The 25,513-nt window shown below is 45.4% G+C and overlaps 1 protein-coding gene across 1 annotated transcript in view; it reads right to left on the bottom strand.

Annotated features, from left to right (window-relative positions):
* Positions 1 to 25,513, bottom strand: part of ADD2 (adducin 2) — a 101,421-nt gene that overhangs the window by 14,120 nt on the left and 61,788 nt on the right. Inside the window, exons 3-10 of the mRNA XM_032873689.1 lie at positions 24,728 to 24,946; positions 22,881 to 23,019; positions 15,367 to 15,518; positions 14,872 to 14,952; positions 12,144 to 12,293; positions 10,606 to 10,749; positions 8,147 to 8,245; positions 3,870 to 4,043 (exon numbers count right to left, since the gene is read on the bottom strand). Of these exons, the coding sequence (XP_032729580.1) occupies positions 3,870 to 4,043; positions 8,147 to 8,245; positions 10,606 to 10,749; positions 12,144 to 12,293; positions 14,872 to 14,952; positions 15,367 to 15,518; positions 22,881 to 23,019; positions 24,728 to 24,910 (1,122 nt within the window). The 5' untranslated portion in view covers positions 24,911 to 24,946. The remainder of the gene's footprint in view (positions 1 to 3,869; positions 4,044 to 8,146; positions 8,246 to 10,605; positions 10,750 to 12,143; positions 12,294 to 14,871; positions 14,953 to 15,366; positions 15,519 to 22,880; positions 23,020 to 24,727; positions 24,947 to 25,513) is intronic.

The following is a 25,513-nucleotide window of genomic DNA, read 5'->3' as shown; positions in this document are numbered from 1 at the left end:
AACTGGATAAAAATGGGACCATACTGCATAAGCAACTTTACAAGCTGTTTTTCTAGTTTATGGAGATTTTTTCCACATTACTGAACCTATAATACATAGAAACCTTTATTTTTTAATGATTTAGTAAAAAGTAATTGATAGCACTGACACTCTGTCATTTTTAAAATATCATAAACTACTGTGAAATAATATCTTTATACATTTTTCTTTAGGCAAATGTATTTTCCTTCATTTTTTAAATTATTCTCTTCTTGAATTCCTAGAATAAAAAGTACCAGGCCAAAGGATATACATTAAAAGTTTTAATGTATTTATCATCTACCCAAAATGTTGAGCCAATTTATACTTCTACCAGTTGGGCTGGAGTTCCCAGCTCTCATCTCCCTCCCATCTGCTGAATATTGCTGAGGTTTAAAAAAAAAAAATCTTTGGGGGCACCTGGGTGGCTCAGTGGGTTAAGACCTCTGCCTTTCGCTCGGGTCATGGTCCCAGGGTCCTGGGATTGAGCCCCGTGTCGGGCTCTCTGCTCAGCAGGGAGCCTGCTTCCCTCTCTCTCTCTGCCTTCCTCTCTGCCTACTTGCGATCTCGCTCTCTGTCAAATAAATAAATAAATATTTTTAAAAATTAAAAAAAAAATCTTTGGCAATCAGAAGGGTTAAAAGTAAAATCCTCCAATTTTTTAAACTCTTTTTTGATTAATAGTAAAACTAGGCATTTTTAATGGCCACTTGAATGTCTTCCTTTGTAAACTGCTTGTGTTCTTGGTTCATTTTTCTGTTGAGATATTTATTGTTTTCACATTGATTCATAATACCTCCTTCTACATTAAGGATATTAATTTTTTGACTGTCACAGATGTTGCAGTATTTTCCTCCATAGTTTGTCTTTTAGCTTTATTTATGATGGGAGGGAGAGTTTATAAAAATAAACATTTTCCATTTAAATATAATCATATCTGTTAATATTTGCCATCATGATTTCACACTTTCCCACCATACCTGACAAGTTCTTTCCCAATACAAGAGCATCAAAAATATAAATCTTCTTTTTAATATCTATATGAATTTACTTTTTATGTTCAAATTTTTGATAAATCAGGAATTCATCTTATTGAAAGGAATGATCCACTTATTTATTTCCCAAAGGGCCAGCAATCTTTCTCCCACTGCTTTATAAGATGGCTTCTTGCCCCGTGTTATATTCTCATCCATTTAGGATCTATTTCTGGATTCTATAAGTTGTCCCACTGATTCCCCTGTTCATTCTGCCCTGGTGCCCCTCTGCTCTTCTGTTTAGTTGCTGAAGTTTTTCATGATTTACCTTGTGATGGGACAAGTATCCCTAATTACTTTTCTTTCTATAGGATTTCCTATCCATTCTGAAGTTCACTTGGAAAAACACTTTTGCTAAGTCCTCTGTGCTCCCCTCTCACTGAAGGAATTACACGGAGTTTATTAATTTGGAAAAGCAACCTCTTAACCCTATGGAATTTTCTAACCAACAGGAAATTGTGGCTGTCTATTAAATTCAGGTTTACTCTTGATCCCTATTGGTAACTAATTATGGTTTTCTTTAAATCAGTTCTGCTTCATGTTTTATGTTCTTTCTGCATTTGCAAATGGGCTATTTTTTCCCATTACTATATTTTCAAATATATTATATGTTGAGATGCAAAAAAGCTACTAATTTCTAAATACATTTTCATAACTGACTACTTTAAAAAATTTTTTTTATTTTTTAAAAGATTTTATTTATTTGCCAGAGAGAGAGAGAGAGAGCGAGCATAGGCAGGCAGAGTGGCAGCAGAGGCAGAGGGAGAAGCAGGCTCCCCGCCAAGCAAGGAGCCCAATGTGGGACTCGAACCCAGGATGCTGGGATCACGACCCGAGCCGAAGGCAGCCGCTTAACCAACTGAGCCACCCAGGCGTCCCCATAACCGACTACTTCAAAAGGTACTCACTATTTCTAATATTTTTTCTCCATTGACTCTTTGACATTTTATAGACATGTAACCATACTATCTAAACTGAATAGTAATTTTGTTTCCTTTTCAATATTTATTTTTATACCTCACCACTTTAGATTGAGTTCTAGTGTTATTGCAGAACAGTAATAAAAGTTTGGACAGAAAGAATCACTTGTTTTGTTTAAAAATTTAATGGAAATTCTTCTAGTGTTTTACCAGGATATTGACTCTTGTTTTGAGAAAAATATCATTTTCATCATGTCGAATAAGTCTTCTCCTCTCTTAACAGCTATTATTTGTATAAAGTGATACTATCTTTTTATCAAATAATTTTTGATATTTATTAATGGCCAAAAGGTCCTTTGATGCACTAATGTCATGAAATATATTTAAAAGATTTATGATAGTAAACCATCCTTGAATACTAGGAATGAGCCTTCACTTGGTTTTTATGTATCATTATTATTTTAAGGTTATGCAGGATACTACCTGCTAGCTTCCATGCAGCACTTTTTATCGACTCAAAGCAAGATTGGTCTGAATGTGTTATAATTATTATGATTTCATGTCCCACTTTCACTCTCTGAAACAACTTAAATGGTATAAGAATTGTCTGTATCTTGGGCACCTGGGTGCCTCAGTTGGTTAAATACCTACCTTTGGCTCAGGTCATGATCCTGGGATCCTGGGATCAAGCCCCACATCAGGCTCCTATTTGTGGGGAGCCTGATTCTCCTTCTTCCTCTGCCTGCTGCTCCCCCTGCTTGTGCGCTCTCTCTCTCTCTCAAATAAATACAATCTTTAAAAAAAAGGGGTTTTTTTGGTTTGTCTGTCTTCTTAAAGATTTGAAAGAATTCCCACATGAAACTGTCTGGCTCTGGTGCTTTATTTAGGCGTGGGTTACTTGGCACATGAATGTCAATGGGAACTGTATCTTCAGGGTGGGTTGTGTTTTTCATTAGTATAAAGTGACCCTCATAGTCTGCCTAGTAATAAGATAGGGATGATTTGGAGGGTCTGGAGGCAAGGAGAAAAAGATTAACTATTGCAATGACCTGGACACAATAAAGAGGGTCCAAGGTAGTAGCAGTGAGGAAGGGAACATGAATCAGATATAGAAACGGTCCAAGGATAGGTTTCATCTTCACTTCTCTGAGTAGTCAAAGAAGTTATGGTTTCTTCCTGCAACTAGTTTCTCATTGTGCACACTTTCTTTTTGTTCTCCAACTGTCTCCTATTTATATGTCATATTATCAACTAAATTGTTAGATTTTGTATCCTTTATTTTTTTTTAAACATTTTATTTATTTGACAGACAGAGATCACAAGTAGGCAGAGAGGCAGGCAGAGAGAGAGGAGGAAGCAGGCTCCCTGCGGAGCAGAAAGCCCGATGCAGGGCTCGATCCCAGGACCCTGGGACCATAACCCAAGCTGAAGGCAAAGGCTTTAACCCACTGAGCCACGCAGGTGCTCCAAGATTTTGTATCCTTAAAGCCCACCTAGACACATACCAGTTAACTCCTTACATGACTGATTCATTCAGTCATTACGACAGGGTGTTGTTCGAATGCTGCTCATCAGAATAAGGAAATTAGAGTATTATGTGGTTTCTACATTAAAGTCATGAGATAACAAAGGCAGAACTAACTATAAAAGAATGAACTGTGCCACAATATAAGATGTCATCGACAGCCTTTAGAACGGGGGCGGTGAAGGCCATCATTTAAGAAAACTCAACTACTATTAGAATGACCACAAATTCTGAGACAGTTGCCAATCAATGAGGCTTTAACAACTTCACCCTGATGCTGTTCTCATGCCCACATACTGCGTCCCCGCTGACTGGTTCCAGGGCACTGAGTCTCAACCAACTGGCTAGGAAGGGCAATGGCAGGAGACCCACCAGGTTGTCCAGCATCCTCATGAGGGCCTCAAACTCGTGCTCCCCCAGCCGGTTCTTCTGCATGGGCCCAAAGGTGCTCCCTGCCCACTGCACGGAGCCCACTTGGTGGGGTCGGTGCTTCTCCTCCAGGAGGATGAGGTTGTCCACTCCCCCAGCGCCAGACAGGGCAGAAACCTGCAGTGAAGAGCAGAAGGACCTCAATATGCATGCGCGTGGACATACGTCCAGAAATGTGAGCTGTATTTGGCTTTTTCCTGCCCAGAGGAAAACCTACTCCAAAGTTACTGGACATGAACCCACATTCAGGGAAAGAGGTCTTAGCAGTTTTTTCCTCATGTTAGTTCTTAGAAACTATAGAAGAGGAGGAAGAGCAAGTGTCAAACCTTAGGAATAAAGCAATACAGAGGGCTGAAAAGTTACCTGGGATACTGACCAACCTCAGTTTGTGATTATTTCTGGGGAGGGTGGGAGTACGGTCAGAAAAGGCTCCAAAGGGGACTTCAATTCTTGTCAGTAATAAGTAAAAAGGCTTTTATTTTTTTGAATCTGAGTGGTGGGTAGTGGGTGTACATTATTCTTCTGCATCTTTCTGTGTGTTTGAAATATCTTCCCTTGCCTTTTTTTTTTTTTTTTTTTTTTAAGCAAAAAGTCACTTGAAAGAAATAGGCTGGCTCCTCGGCCAATAAACCAGGAGAGTAGCCTGATTGCCCGAATGAGCTGGCCTAAAGGCAGAGCTCATCTTCCACAGTATTAGGTATTAGGACAAGAGGTGGGTGTATACAGCAGGCGATTTTAGAATGATCCTAGAAAACATTTATTAATCTAATTAATCTCCTTATTTTCTAATTCCATACCCATCTAATGGTACCTTCTGTCTACTCAGATATAATTGGTTATGATTTGGCATCCAGGGTGAGACCAGCAAGAGGGAGAGAGCGTGGTTTCCGAGTCTTCTGGGCAGGGAGCCAGGTGTCCTGTGCTGTGGTCAGATTAATATTTGATATCTCCTGTAAGCCTACTTATTACAGGAGAAGGATTTGATTATATAAACTTCCAGTGTTCCCGTTTTTACTGAAAAGGAAAGGATGCAATTGAGCTTGCTGGCCGACATGCATCTATGAGCCCGTGAGGACCTGTCACACACCCCCAGAGTGTGTTAGATCCACCAGTGTAACAAATGGCTCCTATGAGACTTCCTGGAGGTCAGCCAGGCCACCTTTGCAAGCTAACCCCAGTCACCCTATGGAGAGGTAGAAGCAAGAACACTCATTTGGGCTGCATTTTTATCTGGCAAAGGTGGAGACTTGAATAGTCATTGATGCCATCCTCCCACCAAAGCTAAGGGTCCTTGTCCAGTATCCCTGGAAGATAGCCAGCTGCACGCTTAGTGAGGCAGCCTACTACACTGTTGTCCAAACGTTAGAAGGGTTATGGTGAGTTGATACAGATTACAGAGTGCAAATCCACCTTTTTGCTATGTTCGTTCACTAATTCTGGTTTGGGCCTCCGTTGCCATGTTTTCTCATGCCCAAGTCCCGCGTCCTCCAGAAGCTGAGTGCGAGGGAATGCACTCTCAGTGGCAGCCAATCCCAACTGGCAGATCCATTACCTGGTTCATCCCAGACCCTCACCTGGCCAAGGCGGGGCTTGGGACCCTGGAATCCTGACTTGCAGTGCTGACTGCCAGCTGATCTTTCCCGAAGACCTTCATCTCCCCCCCCCCCCCCCAACCCCCTGCTCCAGGCAGTGCAGTGTAGTGTTTAAGAACATGGACTTGGACACAGGCTGCCTGGGTTTGACTCCTGGCACTGACACTTACTTGCTGTGTGACCTGAGACATCTATTTACCCTCTCTGTGCCTGTTTTCTCATCTGTAAAATGGAAAAAATAGTAGTGTCTACCTTATGAGCATTATGGAGGGTGATAATTGTAAAGCACCTAAGAGCACCTGGTGCAGAGAGTGCCACATCAGTGTTTATGATCAATATATGCAGAGGTTTTACTATGAAAGAAACGATGTGCCCAGGGGACTAGTCATTCACGGAGGAGAGAACTGCCCACATTCTTACAAGAGCTGGGCCTCCTCCCACCTCCCTCTTCCCCCATCAGTTTCCATGGCGATGGGGAGCAGATGGAGAAGAATTGCATGAGCAAGTCTGCTGTAAGCAGAGCAGGGAGCTGCCTCTCTCAGCTGGGGTGACCCAGTTTCCTAGAACCCCAGACTGATGGAAAGTGATGAGAACACTGTCCCCAGGAGAACGGACTAGGCTCTTAGCCTTGAACCACTAAAATGACCACAGCCACGTATGCTTGTTGGCCAAGGTCAGTGAGGGAGAAAAGGAGGCCCACGACGGAAACAGAACGTCAGCGGAGGCTGTTCAAGCAGAAATGAGCCTGGCCAGGGGCTGCCATCCCAACAGCATCTGCAGACTGCTAGCCCCTGGGGTCACCCATGCCCTAAACCACGCACACCTCTGGTCTAATCTGGCCTGTTCTGCTTCTACACCCTCCAGCTTCCTTTCTCTCTCTAGAAGCCTCCCTAAAGCCGAAAAGAGCCATGGGTGCTTTTCTGGGGGTTATTTGCTTCCATCGCCTGATGCACTTTAATAAGGTCCCATGGAATGTGTCCTGACTGAAAACAAAGTAACAGCAGGCAGAGCCAAGAGAAGCGCTGGGGCTGTCAGGGCCGGTGCCTGGCAGCTCTGCGCTTTCATCTCCCCAGCTGCTAGACGGCCATCCTGCCTTTGGTTAAACAGTACAGAGGCCATTTCTCAGTGTAGAGAGCCCCCCCCCCCACATGGGAGGGAGGCAGAGGCATCTCCCACCATTCATTTTCGGGCCATGCTGTCTTTGCAAAGCTCTAAGAACTATTTTCTCGTGGAAACCTCTTCTTTAGAAGGAAGATGGGGGGTACTCATTAGAGCGCAGATATGGGGAAAAGAAAGAGTCTGCCAGGTTCTAACATCAGTCAGGGGTAAGAGCTCAGGGCCCACCTTTGGTTGGGGCAGGGGCATCAGAAGGGAACTGCTTTGATCCTGGTTTTCCCTTCTCCACCTTCTGTTCTGACCACTGCTGTCTGGGGGGATGGAGCAGTCTCATCCCACTTCTAACACCTCTTCATCATTGTCTTAACAACTGTCCTCTCAACATACTCAATTAAAATCTATTGAGAGAGGTGCCACTTGCAGAATTCTCATTCCATGGGAATTACAGAACCTCCACTAGCAATGCCTCTGGGATTATCCCATTCTTTCCCCTGTCCTACAACTCCTAAAACAAAGGCAGGCCTTCTGCCTGGGGCGCTGCTCTGCCCAGACCAGCCAGAGGAGGGCAGACAGGACACCCAAGGACCTTGCAGAGGAATGACTCATCCTGGAGCTTTCCCTTCTGTCAACTGAGTCCTTAAAATACCATCAGCAACACCTCTCCTTATTTGAAAGGCCCCAACCTCACAAGGACCCCATAGGCCCCCGATATCCAGCTGAGGAAACACAGACTGTAGAAAGCAATTCCCTGACCCAAAGACACATATTCCAGAGCTGGGAAGGATGGTGAGTGCCTTCAGCTGGCAAGACCCCCTTACTCACCCCTGCCAGCTTGCCACACTGAAGGGGGCATGTGTTTGGCTTATGTAACACCCCCTTGTTATCTGGCAAAACTATAGGATTTGTGTTTTCTTATTGCTTTTCCACCCATTTCTTTAGGGGTCCCATGGCTGCTGACAATCCCCACCCACCCTCCACCCCATCCCCGACTAGTTAGGAGAACCTCCTGATGGGCTCCCTGGATGTTATGCTGGGGGCTCCCTGGTGTTCAGGGTTGCCATGTGTAACTTCACCCCTTTCTGGGCCAGACCATGTTTCATGGTCTTTGCAAACTACACCCTCCAGACAAAAAAAAAAGAAAAGACCAACCTATGATGTGGTGTCTATCTGGCATAGCTAGATGTAATTATACCCCAGGTAACACTTCATGGTAAGAACTGTTATATCCCCTACTACGATTTCTCCTATGCTCCGACTGATGGACCTGGGGAGCTCCCTGTCCCAGGCACTGCCCCCCAAGAGGAGGGTACTGGTTGTTAGGCAACAGTGATGAATATTTTAAAGTTACAAAACTGATCATAAGTGTGAATCTTTAGAAGGATAAGGTGATGCCAAGGCAGAGAAATAGGGCAAGGCTTTTAGATGGCTGGCTCCCAGGACTCCTTAAATCACGGCCGGTGGGGCCTCTGCCAGAGCCACGCCAGGGCCCCCTCCCCAGGGGACCTTGCTCACCTGTATCTCACACGCAGCCTGCAGGTGGAAGATCTTATAAAACGCCTCCTCCACAGTGTCACCTAGAGCAACCACTCCATGGTTTCTTAGCACCAGGATCTGCAGAGGAGCAAATGGCCAATTAAAACTTCAAGCTGTTTAAACTTTAGTGAAGAAGGAGAGATCTTTCACTTACTCCAGATCAGTTTCCATATCCACTCCCAAAGCATGCCCTCAACTCCTTGTTCATTCTTCCCATACAAACACCCCAGTGTTACCCCACATGTGATGCTAACCCTAAGCAACCTCCCTAACAAATAGAAGATGTTTTTTATTAATTTATTTTTTTAAAGATTTTATTTATTTGACAGAGAGGGACACAGTGAGAGAGGGAACACAAGCAAGGGGAATGGGAGAGGGAGAAGCAGGCTTCCCGCAGAGCAGGGAGCCCAATGCGGGGCTCCATCCCAGTATCAGTTCAGGATCATGAACTGAGCAGAAGGCAGCCACTTAATGACTAAGCCACCCAGGTGCCCTTAGAAGATGCTTTTAAAAACAGAGACTAGAGAGCTTGGTGGATCTCTTTGGGCTATCCCTGGATTTTTAGGCTTTGGAGAACTTCGAAGTCTGAAAAACTGGTGTCTGTGTTAAAGTGAATGAAATTACTTCATGTCCAATAGAAGGGTCTAACCTCAAAAGCAAGCTCTTGCTCCTGTGACTTAGTTGGCTTAGTTAGTTCTACTCTAACTCTCTGGTTTTTCAGAAGAGGAAACAGAAGCCTAAAGAAATCAAAAGGCTCCCAGCTAATCAGGGGCAGAATCAGAACTAGAACCCAGGTGTTCTCTCTGTTGGAACAACGTTTGTGACTCTGCCAGGAACAGGCAGACAAAAGGGAAAGAAGCAGAAATGAGTTTATACCAAGAGCCTGACTCCCCAAAATTCAGATCAGAAACTGTTTTCTTGATTGGTCTTATCCTCATGAACTCCCTGAAACCAGGTGATGCCTGTCCAGCAGCAGGGACACAGATCTGCGTGCGGGGGGTGTCCTTGCAGACCCAGGCTGAGGCCTACTGGCCTCATCATCTCATCGTCTCGTGCTGAAACAGCTGGAGGTTTTTCCTCTCAAGTGCCAGAGAAATGGAAAGAGAGGAGGACTCTGGCCTAAAAAGACTTTGTAGATAGTAAATGCCCCATCTCTGAAATTCTTGTAGCATTTAGCAGATGTGAACATCTCCTCCCTCTCCGGGCACTGCTAATGAGGCATTTAGGGAATGTGGGAGAGAGTGGCGGGGTTTCTCCTCTGTGTCAGAGATGGGAAGGCGGAGGCTCCCAGGCTGGAAATGACTCAGGCAGTGAGTGCCTTTCGAGGACAGAGTCAAGTGTCCATCAATCTAAGCTCAGCTTCAGAAATTCCCATACTAAGCTGCCTACCCCTAATGATGTGCTGTGAAGAAATAAGTCTTTAGATTTAAGCCAAACAATATGAGATTCTGTTTTTCTCTATCAAGTTAGCAAAAGAAAAAAAAAAAAAAGTGGTGGGGCGCCTGGGTGGCTCAGTGGGGTAAGCCTCTGCCTTCCGCTCAGGTCATGATCTCAGGGTCCTGGGATCAAGTCCCACATCAGGCTCTCTGCTCAGCAGGGAGCCTGCTTTCCGGCCCCCTCTGCCTGCCTCTCTGCCTGCTTGTGATCTCTGTCAAATAAATAAATAAAATCTTTTTTAAAAAGAGTGGTAACACTCAAGTTTGGGGAGACTACAGGGAAGCAGCATTCTCATAACTAGATTCTGGGGGAGGAGAGGGCAATGTGCCTATAGGAAGTAAGAGTTCTAAAATGTGTATCCCTAGGAATGTATCCCAAGGAAATGATCTCAAGCACTTACAGAGATTCAGCTAAGAGGATTTTCATCCTGTGTTGTTTATAACAAGGGACCTTCCAATGTCCAATCACAGAGGACTGTTAAGGTAAATGGTGACACAGCCATTTATATGATGAGATATAACCTAATGATTTAAAATAGTGATTTAGGGGCACCTGGGTGGCTCAGTGGGTTAAAGCCTCTACCTTCGGCTCAGGTCATGATCCCAGGGTGCTGGGATCGAGCCCTGCATTGGGGTCTCTGCTCAGCGGCGAGCCTGCTTCCTCCTCTCTCTCTGCCTGCCTCTCTGCCTGCTTGTGATCTCTGTCAAATAAATAAATAAAATCTTAAAATAGTGATTTGGAAAATATTTAATAATATGCAAAGGTGTTTACTGGATATTACTAAGGGAAAAAAGGAAAATAATTTTATGTTCTTAGTTTGCTAAAGATATGTGAATGCTTGTGGAATGCACGCCAAAGTCTCGGGATAATGGGATAAAGAATTTCATTTCACTTTTTTGTTTACGTGCAACTTCTACACATTGTCCGCTGAACACATGTCACTCATGAGGTAGGCTTTGGGCAATCCCACCCAAGTGTCTTCCCGCAACAGCTGAGCAAACCTTGCAGGTGGGTCCAAGGCACTTCTGCAGGCTGATTCGATCCGCTTCCTGCTCCATCCCACCATTGAAGTCATAATAGGCCATGTCCCCCACTAGCAGGGCGTTGTGGGAGACAGGCAGGAGGCCACACTTCATAGCCGACACCTTTAGTGAGACAATGGCAGTGTCAGCACCTGCAGCTCCCCCATCCTGGCTCTCCTCTGGGGACCAGTGGGCTTGGGAGCAAGCCCTCAAGAAAGGCACTGCCCTTTGACTCTGCTGCACCTGGCTGGGCTCTGGCTTTCTGTCTGCTTCCTCTGATGTCTTTCCATCACCATTTTGACAGCAGCTACATCAATATACCTCTCTCTAAAATTGCTACAAAGAATGCCTTTGAGAAAGCTAGTGCTGCTGCCCACCCCCCTGCTTTTCTCTTGTCCTAGGACTCTGGGAAGAGGTTGGGGGTAGTGGGACTACCTAGCACCAGGCTGGAGTGAAGCAGGGTCTAGGAGCCTCTGGGGTGAGCTGGTGAAAATCCTCAGCCTTGAGGTCAGTGCGGAAAGAGGGAGGCCCATTGAGAAGCCCCCTTTGACTAGTGACAGGGCAACAAGAGTGTCAGGGAATAGGGTTAAAATCCATGATCCATACCCTGCCTTTTATTAAAAGGAAGGAGCATGGAGAGGTTTAGGAGAGCCTCTTGCTTTTGTTCCCTCATTCTGCCCCATGAGTAAGCCAGGGCTCTGCAGAAATGGATACTCAGCACAAACAGATCATTCAGTCTTGGCCCAAATTCTGGAAAATCTGAGTGCTCATAACTGGTGTGCTTTGCAGAAAAACCCTGGGCCAATGAGCAGTCCACTCTGCTTGTGCAGGGGTAAGGCCTGGAAGTCAGTAAGATGGATTGAAGGTTGAGATGACACCCAGACCTGCTTGGTTGTTGCCTTTCCAAGTGACATTAGAGTGCTTTAGGTACACATGGAGAAATTACCAGAGACTCTGAGGGGACAACCTGATCCTTAAAGGTATTCCTTCAACTCTGAGTTTTCCTTGCTCCTGTCCTCAGCTCGAAGCCTACCCCGGGCTATGAAAAGTGGACAAGTCCAGGTTCCCACCATCTTATGTTTTATCAAGCTCTCTCCTCACCAGAGCCTGGGCTGGGGGTGGGGGTTGGGGCAGGTGCCAGCCCTCAGTCTGGTAGGACTGGACTGAGTGGAAACATAAGAGGTGCTGTCACTCGGGTAAGTGGGATTTGTGAGTGTATGTAGTGGGGGAAGGGAGACACAGTAGAGCAAACACTGCATATCTTTGCCTCATGTCCCCAGATGAAGACTTCTGTGCTTAGAAAAATGGAGAGGATTAGGGTGACCACACTGGATGTTTCCCCTCCTCATCTTGTCCTAGGTTCCAGGAAAACGTTCCAGAACTGTTTTAAATAAGGAGATTGACACTAGCTTGGGGAGGCTTAAGTCTTTCATCAGGGAGCCCCTCAGAGAAGCGGGCAGCATGGGCCTGCTGCCAGCCTTGGGGACAGAAATGCTGGCCTGGGAGCGGACACTTACGGCGGCAGTGGCTGGTGTGTGCAGATGGATGACACAGCGCACGTCGGGTCTGGCTGCGTAGATCGCCGAGTGCAGACAGAAGCCTGTAGTATCCACGGGGAAACAGCTGCTGCCTTTCTCTACCACCTCTCCCAGGATGTTCACCTTGATCTGGACAGGGAGGAGAAACTCAGAGGCACAGGGGTGGGGACAGGCGGGGGTGGGGGGCACTCAGGACTCTCCCAGGAGGTGGGCCATACCCACTGCCTCCAGGATTGAGGAGCAGGCTAACAGGAGAGTTGGCTGAGTATAATTCAGCAGCGAAAACGCTAGAGCGGAGTTTCTCAAACTTGACTGGGTGTAAGAATCACCTAGAGATCCAGTCAAAATGCAGATTCTCTGCAACCTGGGGTGGCCACCCTGGAGAACAGTATGGAGGTTCCTCAGAAAGTTAAAACTAGAACTAACCTACGATCTAGCAATTGCACTACTAGACATTTACCCAAAGGATACAAAAATACAGATTTGAAGGGGCACGATAGTCAAACTATGGAGACAGCGCAAATGTCCATTGACTGATGAATAGATAAAGATGTGAAGTGTGTGTGTGTGAACACCACTGCCTTACTATGTTGAGGGCCAGCCAGAACCACCAGCAGATGTGTACACACACACACACACACACACACACAGTGAAATATTTCTCAGACATCAAAAAGAATGAAATCTTGCCAGTTGCAATGACATGGATAGAGCTAGAGTGTATTATGCTAAATGAAACAAGTCAGTCAGAGAAAGACAAATACCATATGATCTCACTCATATGTGGAATTTAAGAAAGAAAACAGATGAAATATGGGAAGGGGAAAAAAGGAGTGAGGGATTCTTAACAATAGAGTATAAACTGCGGGTTGATGGAAGGATCTGGGTGCGGGTGTGGGAAGGGCTCGCTGGGTGATGGGAATTAGAAAGGCATGTGTTGTGACGAGCACTGGGTGTGGTATGTAAGTGATGGATCACTGAATTCTCCTCCTGAAACCAATATTGCACTGTATGTTAACTAACTAAAATTTAAATTAAAAAAAAACTTTCAGATTCTGATTCAACAGGCCAAGAATGTGACCCAGGAGTCTCCATTTCTGACAAGTTCCCAAGTGATACCCGTGCTGCTGGTCCACAGAACACACTTTGGGTAGAGATGCTAGAAAAGAGTGAATCACAGAATTCTCTAGGAGCAGATGGGAGGAGTCTTTGATCCCAGTAAAAGAGGGGGATCCGAGAAACATTCCCAGAGAGTAACACCTAAGCTGAAACTTTTTGGGTTTGTTTTTTATTTTGAATTTTTAAGCATCATACACAAAAGTAAAGATAATAGTATGATAAATACCCATTTACCAATCACCCAAAAGCTAGATCTTAAAGGACAGGTAGAAACTAGTCACTGTTATAACCTGCTCTTGAAGCCAAGGAGCTAGTATATGTCATGGCTAGCAGTCACACATTTGTGTGTGTGTGTGTGTGTGTATGTGTGTGTGTGTGTGTGTGTGTGTGAGAGAGACTCACCTGCTTACAGTGCTTCAGCGGCTCTGCACGTCCAGCAGAGCAAAGCCAAAGCATCATAACAATGCTCTTAGGGCCACGTATCATCTGGTCCCCATGCCCCTCTCAGCCTCACTTCCAGACTCTGAATACGTGAGCCAGACGCAGCCCCTCACTGTCCTCCCAAGTGCACCAGGATGTGGCATGTGCCTGGCTTTGTGCAAACCGTCCTCTGCTTCTCCTGTGGGCTCCTGGGGACTTAGCTCCTTCACCATCGGGTCAACCCAGATGTTCCTCCCTTGCCCCTTGCACCTTTTCTGGGCTCTCCATCTTTCCTGCTGTATGGGAGCCTTCTTCACTGAGTTTAATCATTGTCTTGCCTGCCTCTCCAATTAGTCACAAATGCCTTTAAGGCAGAGCCTGTGCTTCCTTGACCCTAATGTGGCTTGGCCATGACCTCCTTAGGTGGCTCTGTGCAAGTCACTTACCTCCCTGGGCACCAGCGTCCTCTCCTGCCTGTAAAGGGGCTTTGGCAGCCCTCAAGGTCCTACCCTGCCTAGATATTCTGTCACTTTGTCAGCTGACTCTTTTAATTGCATACCTGGACTCCACTGTCTCAAGCTTGGTAGAGGCCTCTGACCTCAGGCGAACAGCACAGCAGCTGCAGCCCAAGCATCTAAGATCCCCTGGGCCTCTTCTGCTTGTAAGACAGTCCTTTCTACTGTTTTCCTCTTCCCACCCAGGAATCTTTGCTGATTAAGACCAACTTCTGGAAGTTTCTTCCTACTATACCTAAAAGGAACAAGAGAACCAAAGGGGTCCTGGAAGCTATTGCTAATGGTAAAGCACTAAGCCAGTCTTGCACTGCTTTGAGACAAAGTGGTAGCTGTTGTTTTAATATATTCCCCAAACTAGGAAGGCCTTCCCATTCCCAGGCTTTGGGGACCAATCGCAGGCACAGAGGACCGCAGGCCCATCTCCGCCCCCTCCTCCCTCCTATTGCACTGGCTGCCTGCGCTCATATCTGGTCTCATGTTTGGGTTGTGCTCTGGGCATCCTGCTTTGGGGCTGTGTGTCTTCTCTACACCCCTGCCAGACCACAAGCTCCATGAGGGACAGGACAGCAATGGCTAGTCTGGAGATGACCTGTCACTGTAGGTTGCTGTCATTTCAAGAAGCAATGGGCAGCGAGAGGCTAGACTATACTTACCAGGCTGGATGCGGTGACTTCACTGCAAGAAACTCCCTTGGGGCTAATCAGGAAGTGATCCTGTTCCTTGTTGACTCTCAGCTGAAGGGAAGACACATGTTCTCAGTGGCAAGGAGAGAGTGGGGTCATTTCCAAGGACCCTCTGCATGAATCCCTTCTTCCCCTGAATCCACTACACCTAAAACTCCCAAGAACCCTTATCTCTCCCCAGCACCTGAGAGATGAAAAGGACCTGGCCTTTATTTAGAACTGGAGCAATGGACCTATAAGAGGAATCTCCCAATGATCAAGGGTAGCCCTGGAAATAGGATCCAGGAGTTCCTAGCTCCTGCTCCAGGGAAGTGGCCATGGGAAGCTTGTCTATTTTAGGTGGCCACAGTGGTTAGAAACATTGGAAGGGCTCAGTGCATGGCCATGCCTACAGGCAGGAGCTCCCCTTGGGATTTTGTCAGGGCCACACACAGCACCCACCCCACCCCAAGACACTCTGCTCACCGTGACGTAGGTGTCGCTCAGCTGGGCCCAGCCATAGAGGTCTAGGAGACGATAAACGCTGCTGATCTTGCACCGCATGCTCCGCTCGCGCTTGGCCAGGTTCAAGTAGTCAGCTGTGTGGAGGTCATTGATGGGCGTCATCATGGAGAAGTCTGCAGAGAAACAGGGTGGGGACAGGGCAGCTCTCAGGGTCAGGGCTGCTGTCTGCCCCCCTTCCTTCTTCGCCCTAGTCCCCTCTACATTCTCACTGGCGCTACAACTGCACAAGAGACTTCCATTGGCAGGGAATTAAATACTCTTTGACCCTCATCCAGGGGGAGAAAATCCACAGAATGGATAGCTATGCCCAAGGAAGACTTCTGCTTATTCATGGCATTGCTTTTGGTCAAAAATTATGGCAAGATTCAAACCACAGAATGAAGATGTCTCGGGATGCCAAGCTTACAATAAATCCTAAAGATGGACATTGAACAAAAGCAAGAATAAGTTTCTGAGTGGAAATATAGGCATATTTCATCGCTAGTTTTGATGAAGGAGATGCTAATTATCAGACGTGCTATTGTTTATTCTTTTAAACTATACCATGTAATATAACTTTTCTTTGGAAACAGGGCAAATCAGAAAGCCAAGTCAGCCAGGAAGTAAATTCGTCAACTTCTTCTGACAATTCATAAACTTCCAGAAGTCACTGTGGTTAGCTGAAGGGTTTCAGGCTTCAGGGGGGCCATATCTGCTCCCCTCTGGATGTGCAGTCCCATGGTTATTTATGGTTCTTTGTGGGAATGGGAGATATGGAAGGGAGTTGGAAATGGGCCTAGAGGGCTAGATGGTCTTATCTTCAGGGCCTGTAAGAAGTCTAAGAGGTGGTGCCCAGTCTGTCCCATTAAAAATGATGACCATTCCCTGTGTGCCTCTGGAAGGCATAAGAGGACATCTGACTGAGCCCCAAGACTTTCAATTTGTCGATGTCTAGAAACCAATAAAAGAATCAATAGGAAAAGGTTTTGGCTTAAAATGATGTCTCCTCACACTGCCTCTCCCAGCATCCCACTAAAAACTTTAATGGATTAAAGACCCTTTAGAAGCTTCCGTCATCTCAATAAACTTGTTACTACACACTGTGATCTATGTCTTACATCAGGTTTGCCATTAGTCGAAATGATGAGATGGTCTGCAAAGGTGAAGGGTGACCAGGTACTGTTGGGGCTACACAAGGCAAGCAGAGCAGACCTCAAAACACCCATGTCAGGAATATGCACCCAAAAGCCTGTGCCCATCAGAGGAGGGATACGTCCAGGGCATGTGTCCAGGAACCAAAGCTGACAGAGAAAGAAGTGGTCCAAAGGCTCAGCTGAACTGGCAAAAAGAACCACGAAATTCCAAATTCAACAATTTCTCATTGGATTTGACCAGTCTGGGATCCCTTCCTGTGCTCTGCACATTCCCCAGACAAGCAATCACCTCTTTACCTCATCCCTAACAGCAAGAAGGAAGGCATGTCCAAAGTATAAGCCCCTCAGACAAAGCCAAGCAGGGGAGCTATTGCTGGCAGGATCTTTAGACCCAGACTTCTGTAAGTCCTTCTCTTACAAATTAACTATGGAATCCCAGAGATGGCCAGGAGGCCAGACTAGGTCTAAAAACATGCCATCCCATCCTTTGTGTCTTGTATCAGTGTCTCCTTCCCTCACTCTGTGGAGCTTTGCTGTAAATATTACCTCACCCACAGACCCAGAGCAGAAGAGACCAGAAGGCTCCACAAGTGTCCCAGAGCCTCTGCTCTCAGGGTTTCAAGAAAAAGAATGCTTATTCTGACCAGCCTCACAGAAGTTAAGATGACTGAACGCCAGGTTTATGACTTAGATCTAACCATGTCCATTTACTCAGGGGACCTAAGGAAACACAGAAAAAGATGAAAAGTCCCTAACTGACCCCAGGGAAGCTAAGACTGATGGATACGTGACTGCAAAAAAGAACCAAAATAAAAACACAAAAACAACCACAAAATTCTAAGGCAAATGGAGCTAGTCAAAGAACATCTATCTGCGCTTGAACTCATGACTCTTGGAACTTCCCCTCTCCACGTTCCCTGACTCGGATACCCTGGACATGCCCTAATCAGATTTCTAGGTATCCAGCTTTCTTCCTGATGGGTGCTGGTCAGTGAGGCAGAGGGAATGCCAGTCGGCTCTATTTCTCTTTCAAGAGAAAAAGTATAAAGACAGAGACATGAAAACGATGAGAAAGAATAGGATACCTCTGGGAGACCAAGACCAGAGAGCCAGCATACAAATAATCAGCACTCACATAATAGAAAAAATTTCTGTACTCAAAAACAGACCTGTGTAAATAAATTATAAGGATTCCACAGGGGAAAGTCCATAAAGAGAAAAAGCCTACAGTTATATGCTTCCTGGCACTTTTCTGAAATACAAGGATAAGGGAGGAAAAGGCACAAACATCTACCCAAAAAAATGTTGGTTGCCTACAAAGGAACAAAAAAACCTGCTGTTTCAGATTTCTCTGTTGTAGCAGAGAAAAAAGAAGAAAATAAACAGAGGTTGCATATAAAGAAAAAATAAACAGAGGTCATAATATCATCAAAGTAGAAATCAGGGAAAGCCATATTCCTTTGGAATATTCATCCTGGCAGCAAGAAAGGGGGCAGAGCAAAAGCACACGCTCCCTAGACAAAGCCAGGCAGCAGGGGCCATGACTGGGAGGGCCACTGTGGAGGTCATTTTACATGAATTAAACATATAATCCACCATGAAGCTATAGCTATAAAGAACATTTACACTTTGAATAACATTTCATCAAGATATAAAGCAAAAGCTACCAGTAATATGAAGAGAAATGAACATTAATTAAATATACAGCGAAAGACAACATGACACTCTTTCTTTACAAAATAAGAAAAAATAAATGAAGATACAGATTAAATACTATGCCTTGGAGATAGAGTCTATACCTACATATTATTAAAAAATGATATTAATTAGGACACAGAGAAAATCTCAATAAATCTCCAACATAGACATAGGCCACATTTTCTAAACACAATGCAATCAAACTACACATTATCAACAAACCCTTAAAACAATGCAAATTCAACGACTTGGAAATGAGAAAACACACTTCCAGATGAAAATAGAATAAAAATAAAATCTTAGAATTTTAAGATTAAAAATAGAATCAAAACAGCAACTGCAAACTATCTAGAAATTAACAATAAAGGAAATATTATATCAAAATGCATGGGATAAGATGAAACTTACACTCAGAGGAAAGGAAAAAATTCATAGCCTAAAATGTCTTTGTTATTGAATTAAATATGAAAACAAAGCATCCATTTTATTATGCTTCAGAAAATACAAAAATAACAAAATAAACCAAAGAAAAGTTAAGGAAAAGAATTCATGAATAGAAAAACAAGATCAATGAATTGGGAAACTAGAAAATTAGTAGGGCAATTACAGAAATCCAAGAATTGGCTTATGTGAGAAGATCTATGAATAAACCAACATCTGGATTGGCCATAAAAGAAAGAGGGAATACACAACACCAGGAATAAGAATGGGATGTCATCTCATTCACAGCAGAAAGTTTAAATGATAGAAACAATATTGTAAGTCACTTTAATAATTCTGAAAATCTCCATGAAATGGATTTTTTATTTAAAACATATGATCAAAATTTACTCAAGATAGAGCAAAATAAATTTTTTAGAAACCTGATGAAACTGTGAAAAATAATGTTATAAAAAATTTACCAGATATGGATGGCTTTATAAGTGAGTAATAAACTTCCTAGGAAGAGAGACTTCCTATCTTATTTAAATTCCATCAGGATAAAGAGAAGGATGGGGATCACTTTGATTTATCTTATGAAATTTTAGCCTTAAAACCAATACTAAATGAAGACTGCCCCAAAAGTAAATTTCTGACCAACCTCATGTATGAATATGCAAATCCTGAACAAAAGTCTAGCAAATCAAATCTAGAAACGTATTTTCAAAAGAATGCATCAAGAGCAGGAATAACTGATTTCAGGAAAGAAAAAAGAGTTCAATGTTCAGAAATCTATTAACATAATTCATCACATCAATAGTTCAAAGAGAGAGAAATCAATAAATGCCCAAATGCGTTTTATAAAAATTCAACATCCATTTCTGAGAACCCATATTGAACTAGAATAAAAAGATACTTCCTCAACACAATAATGAACTCAAACTCTTGTGATAAAGGATTTCTATTAAAGTCAGAAGCAAGACAAGGATGATTACTCTCTAATCTATTACTAAGCATTGTTCTGAGGGTTCTAATGGATGCAGTGAGAAAACTAGAAAAAGAAACCAAAGGGTAAATATTGGAATGAAGGATTTAAAATGATCACTATTTGCAGGTTATGGGATTTTTCTATGTACAAACCCCAAGCGAATTAACTGAGAAGTTATTAGAATTTAAGAGTTCCATAAGAAGCTATTTTCCCTGGATGACAGCTATAACCAGAAAGAAAACTGAATGGAGAAAAAAATCACTTAAGGGGTGCCTGGGTGGCTCAGTGGGTTAAAGCCTCTGCCTTTAGCTCAGGTCATGATCTCAGGGTCGTGGGATCGAGCCCCGCATCGGGTTCTCTGCTCAGCGGGGAGCCTGCTTCCTCCTCTCTCTGCCTGCCTTTCTGCCTACTTGTGATTTCTGTCAAATAAATAAATAAAATCTTTTAAAAATCACTTAAAATAACAAAGTTATATAAAATTTCCAGAACAAACTTCACAAGAAATTAGGAGGGACTATAAGAAAAGAACTACTAACCTTCTTTAATGGACATTTTTAAAAGAGCAAATAAAGAGAAGACATACGTCATTTCTGAACAGACTTAAAATTCATTTGTGCAAATGTTTTAAAAATACCTACCCTGTGCCAGCTACCTTTCTAAGTCCAAGACGCTATTCTAGGATACAGCAGTCAACAAAACATACAAGTATCTTTTTCCCCATGAAGCTTATATTCAAATATATGAAATTGTAAATTTATAAATTCTCCACCAAATTAATCTATTTATTTAATATAATCCCAATAGGGAATTCTTGAGTATGGGGTGGGAGCAGGGGAGACTTGACAGAATAATTCTTAAGTTATTTTTTTAAATAATTAAGGGTATTTGTCCCATGGGATGATAAAACACGGGGAAGGTGTTTCTGAGTGTGCTATCAAAATAAGAACACACAAAGGAAAGTAACAATGGATTCAGCTGCATGGAAATTAAAGAGTTCTATAAGACAAAAACAACACGAACAAAACAGGCAAAGGAGAAACTGGGAAAAAACTGAAATATATCTGACAGATAATAGGGAAATAGTCCCAATTTATAAAGATTTGAAAATTCATAAGAAAAGAATACGCGGGTAGGAAAATTGGCAAGGATTGGTTGTGACAGGCAATTTACTACAAAAATAAAATCATCCTAGCATGTATATGAAAATATATCCAACATCACTAGTGATCAGATAAATGCACATTAAAGCACAGATAAAGGACTATTTATCACCTATCAAATCAGGAGGATGAAACGGATGGTATAAAACATACTATAGATCAAGGGGGAGGAAAAGGGAGCTACACTGCATTGCTGGCGGGAATGTAAATTGGTTCCATCTTTCTCCAGGGTAATGTGGCATTATGCATTAATGTCTTTAAAACATGCAAATATTTTAATACAGCCATTCTACTTCCAGTCATTTGTCTTTAGAAAATGGTCATAGAATAAATGAAAGGATTTATGGCACTGTTGTTCATAAGAGCAAAAAGTTGTAAACAACTTAAAAGTCTAAAAATGGGAAACAGTGTAAAAATAATCTGTGGCATATTCAGTCATACCACAGAATAGCATACTCTCACCAAACACTGTATTACAGAATCATGTTTTATTACGTGAAAAATTAGTCAAGACATGTTAAAGCTATCATGTATACTTGCATGTATAATGCGATTCCATTTTTGTTTTCCTAATTTATACATGTTAAGAGAGAAAGGCTGGGGGCGCCTGGGTGGCTCAGTGGGTTAAGCCTCTGCCTTCGGCTCAGGTCATGATCTCAGGGTCCTGGGATCGAGGCCCGCATCAGGTTCTCTGCTCAGCGGGGAGCCTGCTTCCTCCTCTCTCTGCCTGCCTCTCTGCCTACTTGTGATCTCTGTCAAATAAATAAATAAAATCTTAAAAAAAAATAAAATTTAAAAAAAGCGAGAAAGGCTGGAAGGATATACACCAAAATACTGAAAATAGTTTGTAGTTGTAAGAACAAAGGACATTGATTTTAATTTCCCCTTCTTGATTATTTTCTGAATTTTTCATCATAATCCTGTATTTGTTGTTGAGGAAAAGTGATTTCTTTTAAAGATTTTATTTATTTATTTGACACAGAGAGAGAGAGAGAGATCACAAGTAGGCAGAGAGAAAGGCAGAGAGAAAGGGGGAAGCAGGCTCCCTGCTGAGCAGAGAGCCTGATGCGGGGCTTGATCCCAGGACCCTGAGATCACGACCTGACGCGAAGGCAGGGGCTTAACCCACTGAGCTACCCAGGCACCCCAGGAAAGTGTTTTTTTTTTTTTAAAGATTTTATTTATTTATTTGACAGAGAGAGATCACAAGTAGGCAGAGAGGCAGGCAGAGAGAAAGAGAGGAGGAAGCAGGCTCCCTGCTGAGCACAGAGCCGGATGCGGGGCTCGATCCCAGGACTCTGGGATCATGACCTGAGCTGAAGGCAGAGGCTTAACCCACTGAGCCACCCAGGAGCCCCCGGGAAAGTGTTTTTTGATGTTTGTTTCTTCAAGGTTGTGCGCAGAACTTGAGAACTTGAGACCCAGGAAGAGGGTTTCATTTCCAGCCCTGGCTGCTTGCGTCCTTGTCTATGGAGTTAGGTTGGCCTGCCCTGTGGGCACCAAGATACTGGCTTCAACGGCCTCCTCCCATTCCTACCACTCCATCTGCAAGGGAGTGGCTCCAGGAGGTTGAGGAAAGAGCAGCCTGAGTCAGGGGCTGCTGCTAGCACATGAGATTGTCCTTCAGTTCTGTATCCACAGCTACAATAACAGGGAGCAGAATTTGCACTCTCCACTCCTGGGTCCTCAAGCAGAGGCCATGTGAGAGACTTGGAGTTACAAAGCTCCTCCCTTCTTTTTAACCCACTTGTGAAGGGGGAAGGAAGAGTCACATAGAGGCTGCCCTGCCTCTCAGAATGGTGACACCATGTCATCCTGTCCCCTCCCCCAACAGAACCAGAAAGAGGTTTTCCCGTAAGATGCCATCCCCCTTGTACTTCTGGGCACCAGGAATAATTCCCCTGTGGGTCTTTAAAGCTAGCAGCCTCAGAAGCAGAGCCAGGTACCTCTCTGGCTGCTCCCCCAGGTCGGCTAACTCAGCTGCACCACTCACTCTGTAGCCTGGCAACCAACCCTCTCTTCCCCACCTCACTTCCTCCACCTCTGCTCCTGGCAGCTCCCCAGCTCCCCACGTACTCATGGAAGATGTTGGGAAGACTGCGTGGGAGGTGCTGGCCATGAAGTCCGCGATCTGCCGCAGGGCCCAGATGTTGGAGGAGTTGTTCCCCTTCTTCATCTGTTCCTGGATCAGGCCTTCCAGCTCCTCCCTGAAAGACTGAAGCAGGCCCCACGGTGCTGGTCCCCCCAGTGGGTCTCATGGGGGAGACTGAGGACCCCTCTTGAAGGAGCCCACTCCATCCCCTGGGTCAGCAAGGGACTGACAGACTCCTGAGGTCCCACTCCACTGGGACCTCAGGAGTCTCCCCAAACTGCTGTTTGGGAAGCAAAAAAATGTCCTGTGGGCAATAATCCAGATTCCAGGTCCTCCCTGGGTCTAAGTGATACTCAAGAAGTCCCTCCTACTTCCAACCCCCCAACACTGACCATCAGACATGGCAGGGCTTCACTTTGGTAATTAAGAGACACTTTAAAAAGCAAACTGGATGAAAAAGAGTGCCATCTTCCCTGTCCATCAGCCATGCCTGTGGTCCTTCTGGACCTCAGTTTCCTCAGATACTGAAGGATGTGCTGTCCTCCCTGTCACTTCCACTTCTAAGCCTGGCTTTTCAGACTATAAATAAGGCATGCCTGTCCACCAGGTGGCAGCAGGGAACACTAAGAAGGAAACGGGTGGTGGTGGGGGGGGGGTTTCCAGGTGTTGGTCAGTCTATAAAAGGACAGAAGAAACATGAACTCCTTTTGTCCCACTTCTTACCTGAGAATAGAGTCCTACACATTCAGGCCCGCAACTTGGGTTGGTACTAACTCTGCCACTTCTATCACACCTGTCATCTCTCCTATTCCCACCCTGGAGTTTTTCCATTATCCCAAAGATTTTAGTACCTGCCATATTCCTCCAGGCTCCTCACACAGTGTCACCTGTCATGGAGACCTCAGACCCATTACCTCAGTGGTCCTCTGTGAAGCCCGAGCATTCACTGTGTGCTCTCAAACAGGGTCACACATGGCCCATCTACGTGTCCTGTCTCTCCAAAGCCCAGTGGGGACCGAGGCAGAACCCATCTTGGCAGGCACCTGGAGATGCCAGCTCCATCCCAAGCTTCCCAGTCCCTAGTATCATCACTGTTTCCTGAGGGTCCCCCCAGCTCTACTGGCCTCACACTCCCACTGCCTCCTTCCACCCTGCTCTTCCTCTCCTCACCCAGGGCCTACATCACCCTCCCACTTCAGCGGTCCATTGGGTCCATGCTTTGTTCTTCTCAAAGCACCACTAGCCTCAAGGATGAGGTCTGTCTCCATGCCATGTAGGTACCAACTGACCTCAAGTCTGGGGCCAGGCCTTGCCCTCCCTTCCTGGCCCATAGCACCCTGAATCCTTCACTCTCATCACCTCCTGGGGCTTCCAGACCCTCTTCACCTCTGCCCCATGCGTGTCAACCTTACCGCCCCAACAGTGAGTTCTTTGTGGTGATCAAAAAGGGGGCCCCAAGCCTTCCACGTGGCACTCCCTGCTGGCCTCCGGTTTACAGGAATATCCCTGTTAGTCCATTGTTACAAATTTGGGGAAGCCTGGAAACTGAGGCAGGACTCCTGTCTCTCGGACCCACCCCCTCCCAGTACCAAGCCAAACCGCCTGCACATAAACCAGGTTTTTGCCATCTACGAGCGGCCAAGGAGAGAAGGAAAACCCCACAGCGCAGGGCCCATCTTGCTCAGCCAGCTTAAAATTGCGGCAACACTGAGCAAGTGGAAGAGGGGTTGTTTATCTTTCAGGTTCAGCCAGACCAATGGGCGGCGCCGCCTGCTCCCTGGCCTCCCTCCTCCTCCTTCTCCCCCGCCTGCCCGGGGCGGACCCCACTCACGGGGCTCTCCAGGATCATGGTGACGCGCTTCTTCTGCTCCATCAGGTTGAAGTCCTGCCGCAGGTCCGCCGCGCGGCTGCGAAGGCGCAGGTACTCAGGGTCGTCCTCAGAAAAGCGGTCCAGATACTGCTGCCCCTGCGGCGGCGGCGGGGAGGCAGCCTCGGGGACAGTCTCTTCGCTCATTGTCCTGGTGGGCTTGCAATCCGCTCCTGGAAGCCTACGGAGAAGACAAGAGGGAGCGCGGGTCCCAGTACAGTTTCCTCCGGCGGAGGGGCTGGATTCGTGGGATTTGCGTGGCCGGCGGCTCTTCCCAGGAGGGTGTGAGCCCAGCGGCTGTGTGGAGGGCAGGGCGCCGGCGGCTGCCGGTCGATAGGGGGCGCCAACACACCATCCGACCTAGTGAAAATGGGGCACAGGCACGCGGGCCCACTACCCTTGCCCGGCCAACCCGCCGCACTTACACTGCCACCCCGCAAGTAGGACCTGCATACCTTTTGCATCATTTCTGTGCTGCATACCTACATAGTGTAAAACTATGTATTGGGCATCAGTACTTACTAATGTACTAGATCTAGACCTGATCCTTGGAATGAGGACGAGGGGAGCCTTTGGAGAGTTGGGCTGGGACCCCTATTTTTTCTACTCAAGCATGCTTTTTCCCCTAAGGCCTGATGTGAATGAAGGAATGTCTTCTCTTACTACAGAGCCCTCCTGAAGAAGCAGGCTGCAGCTCCAGCCTCTACCTCCCAGCTGTGGGGCTTTGGCCACACCAGTCTCCTTTTGTGT

The sequence above is a fragment of the Lontra canadensis genome, unplaced genomic scaffold (genome assembly GCF_010015895.1).
Source record: "Lontra canadensis isolate GAN:19392208 unplaced genomic scaffold, GSC_riverotter_1.0 scaffold50, whole genome shotgun sequence".
NCBI lineage: Eukaryota > Metazoa > Chordata > Mammalia > Carnivora > Mustelidae > Lontra > Lontra canadensis.
The sequence above is the reverse complement of the archived record's forward strand: the minus strand, read 5'-3'. Positions and strand labels throughout refer to the sequence as shown.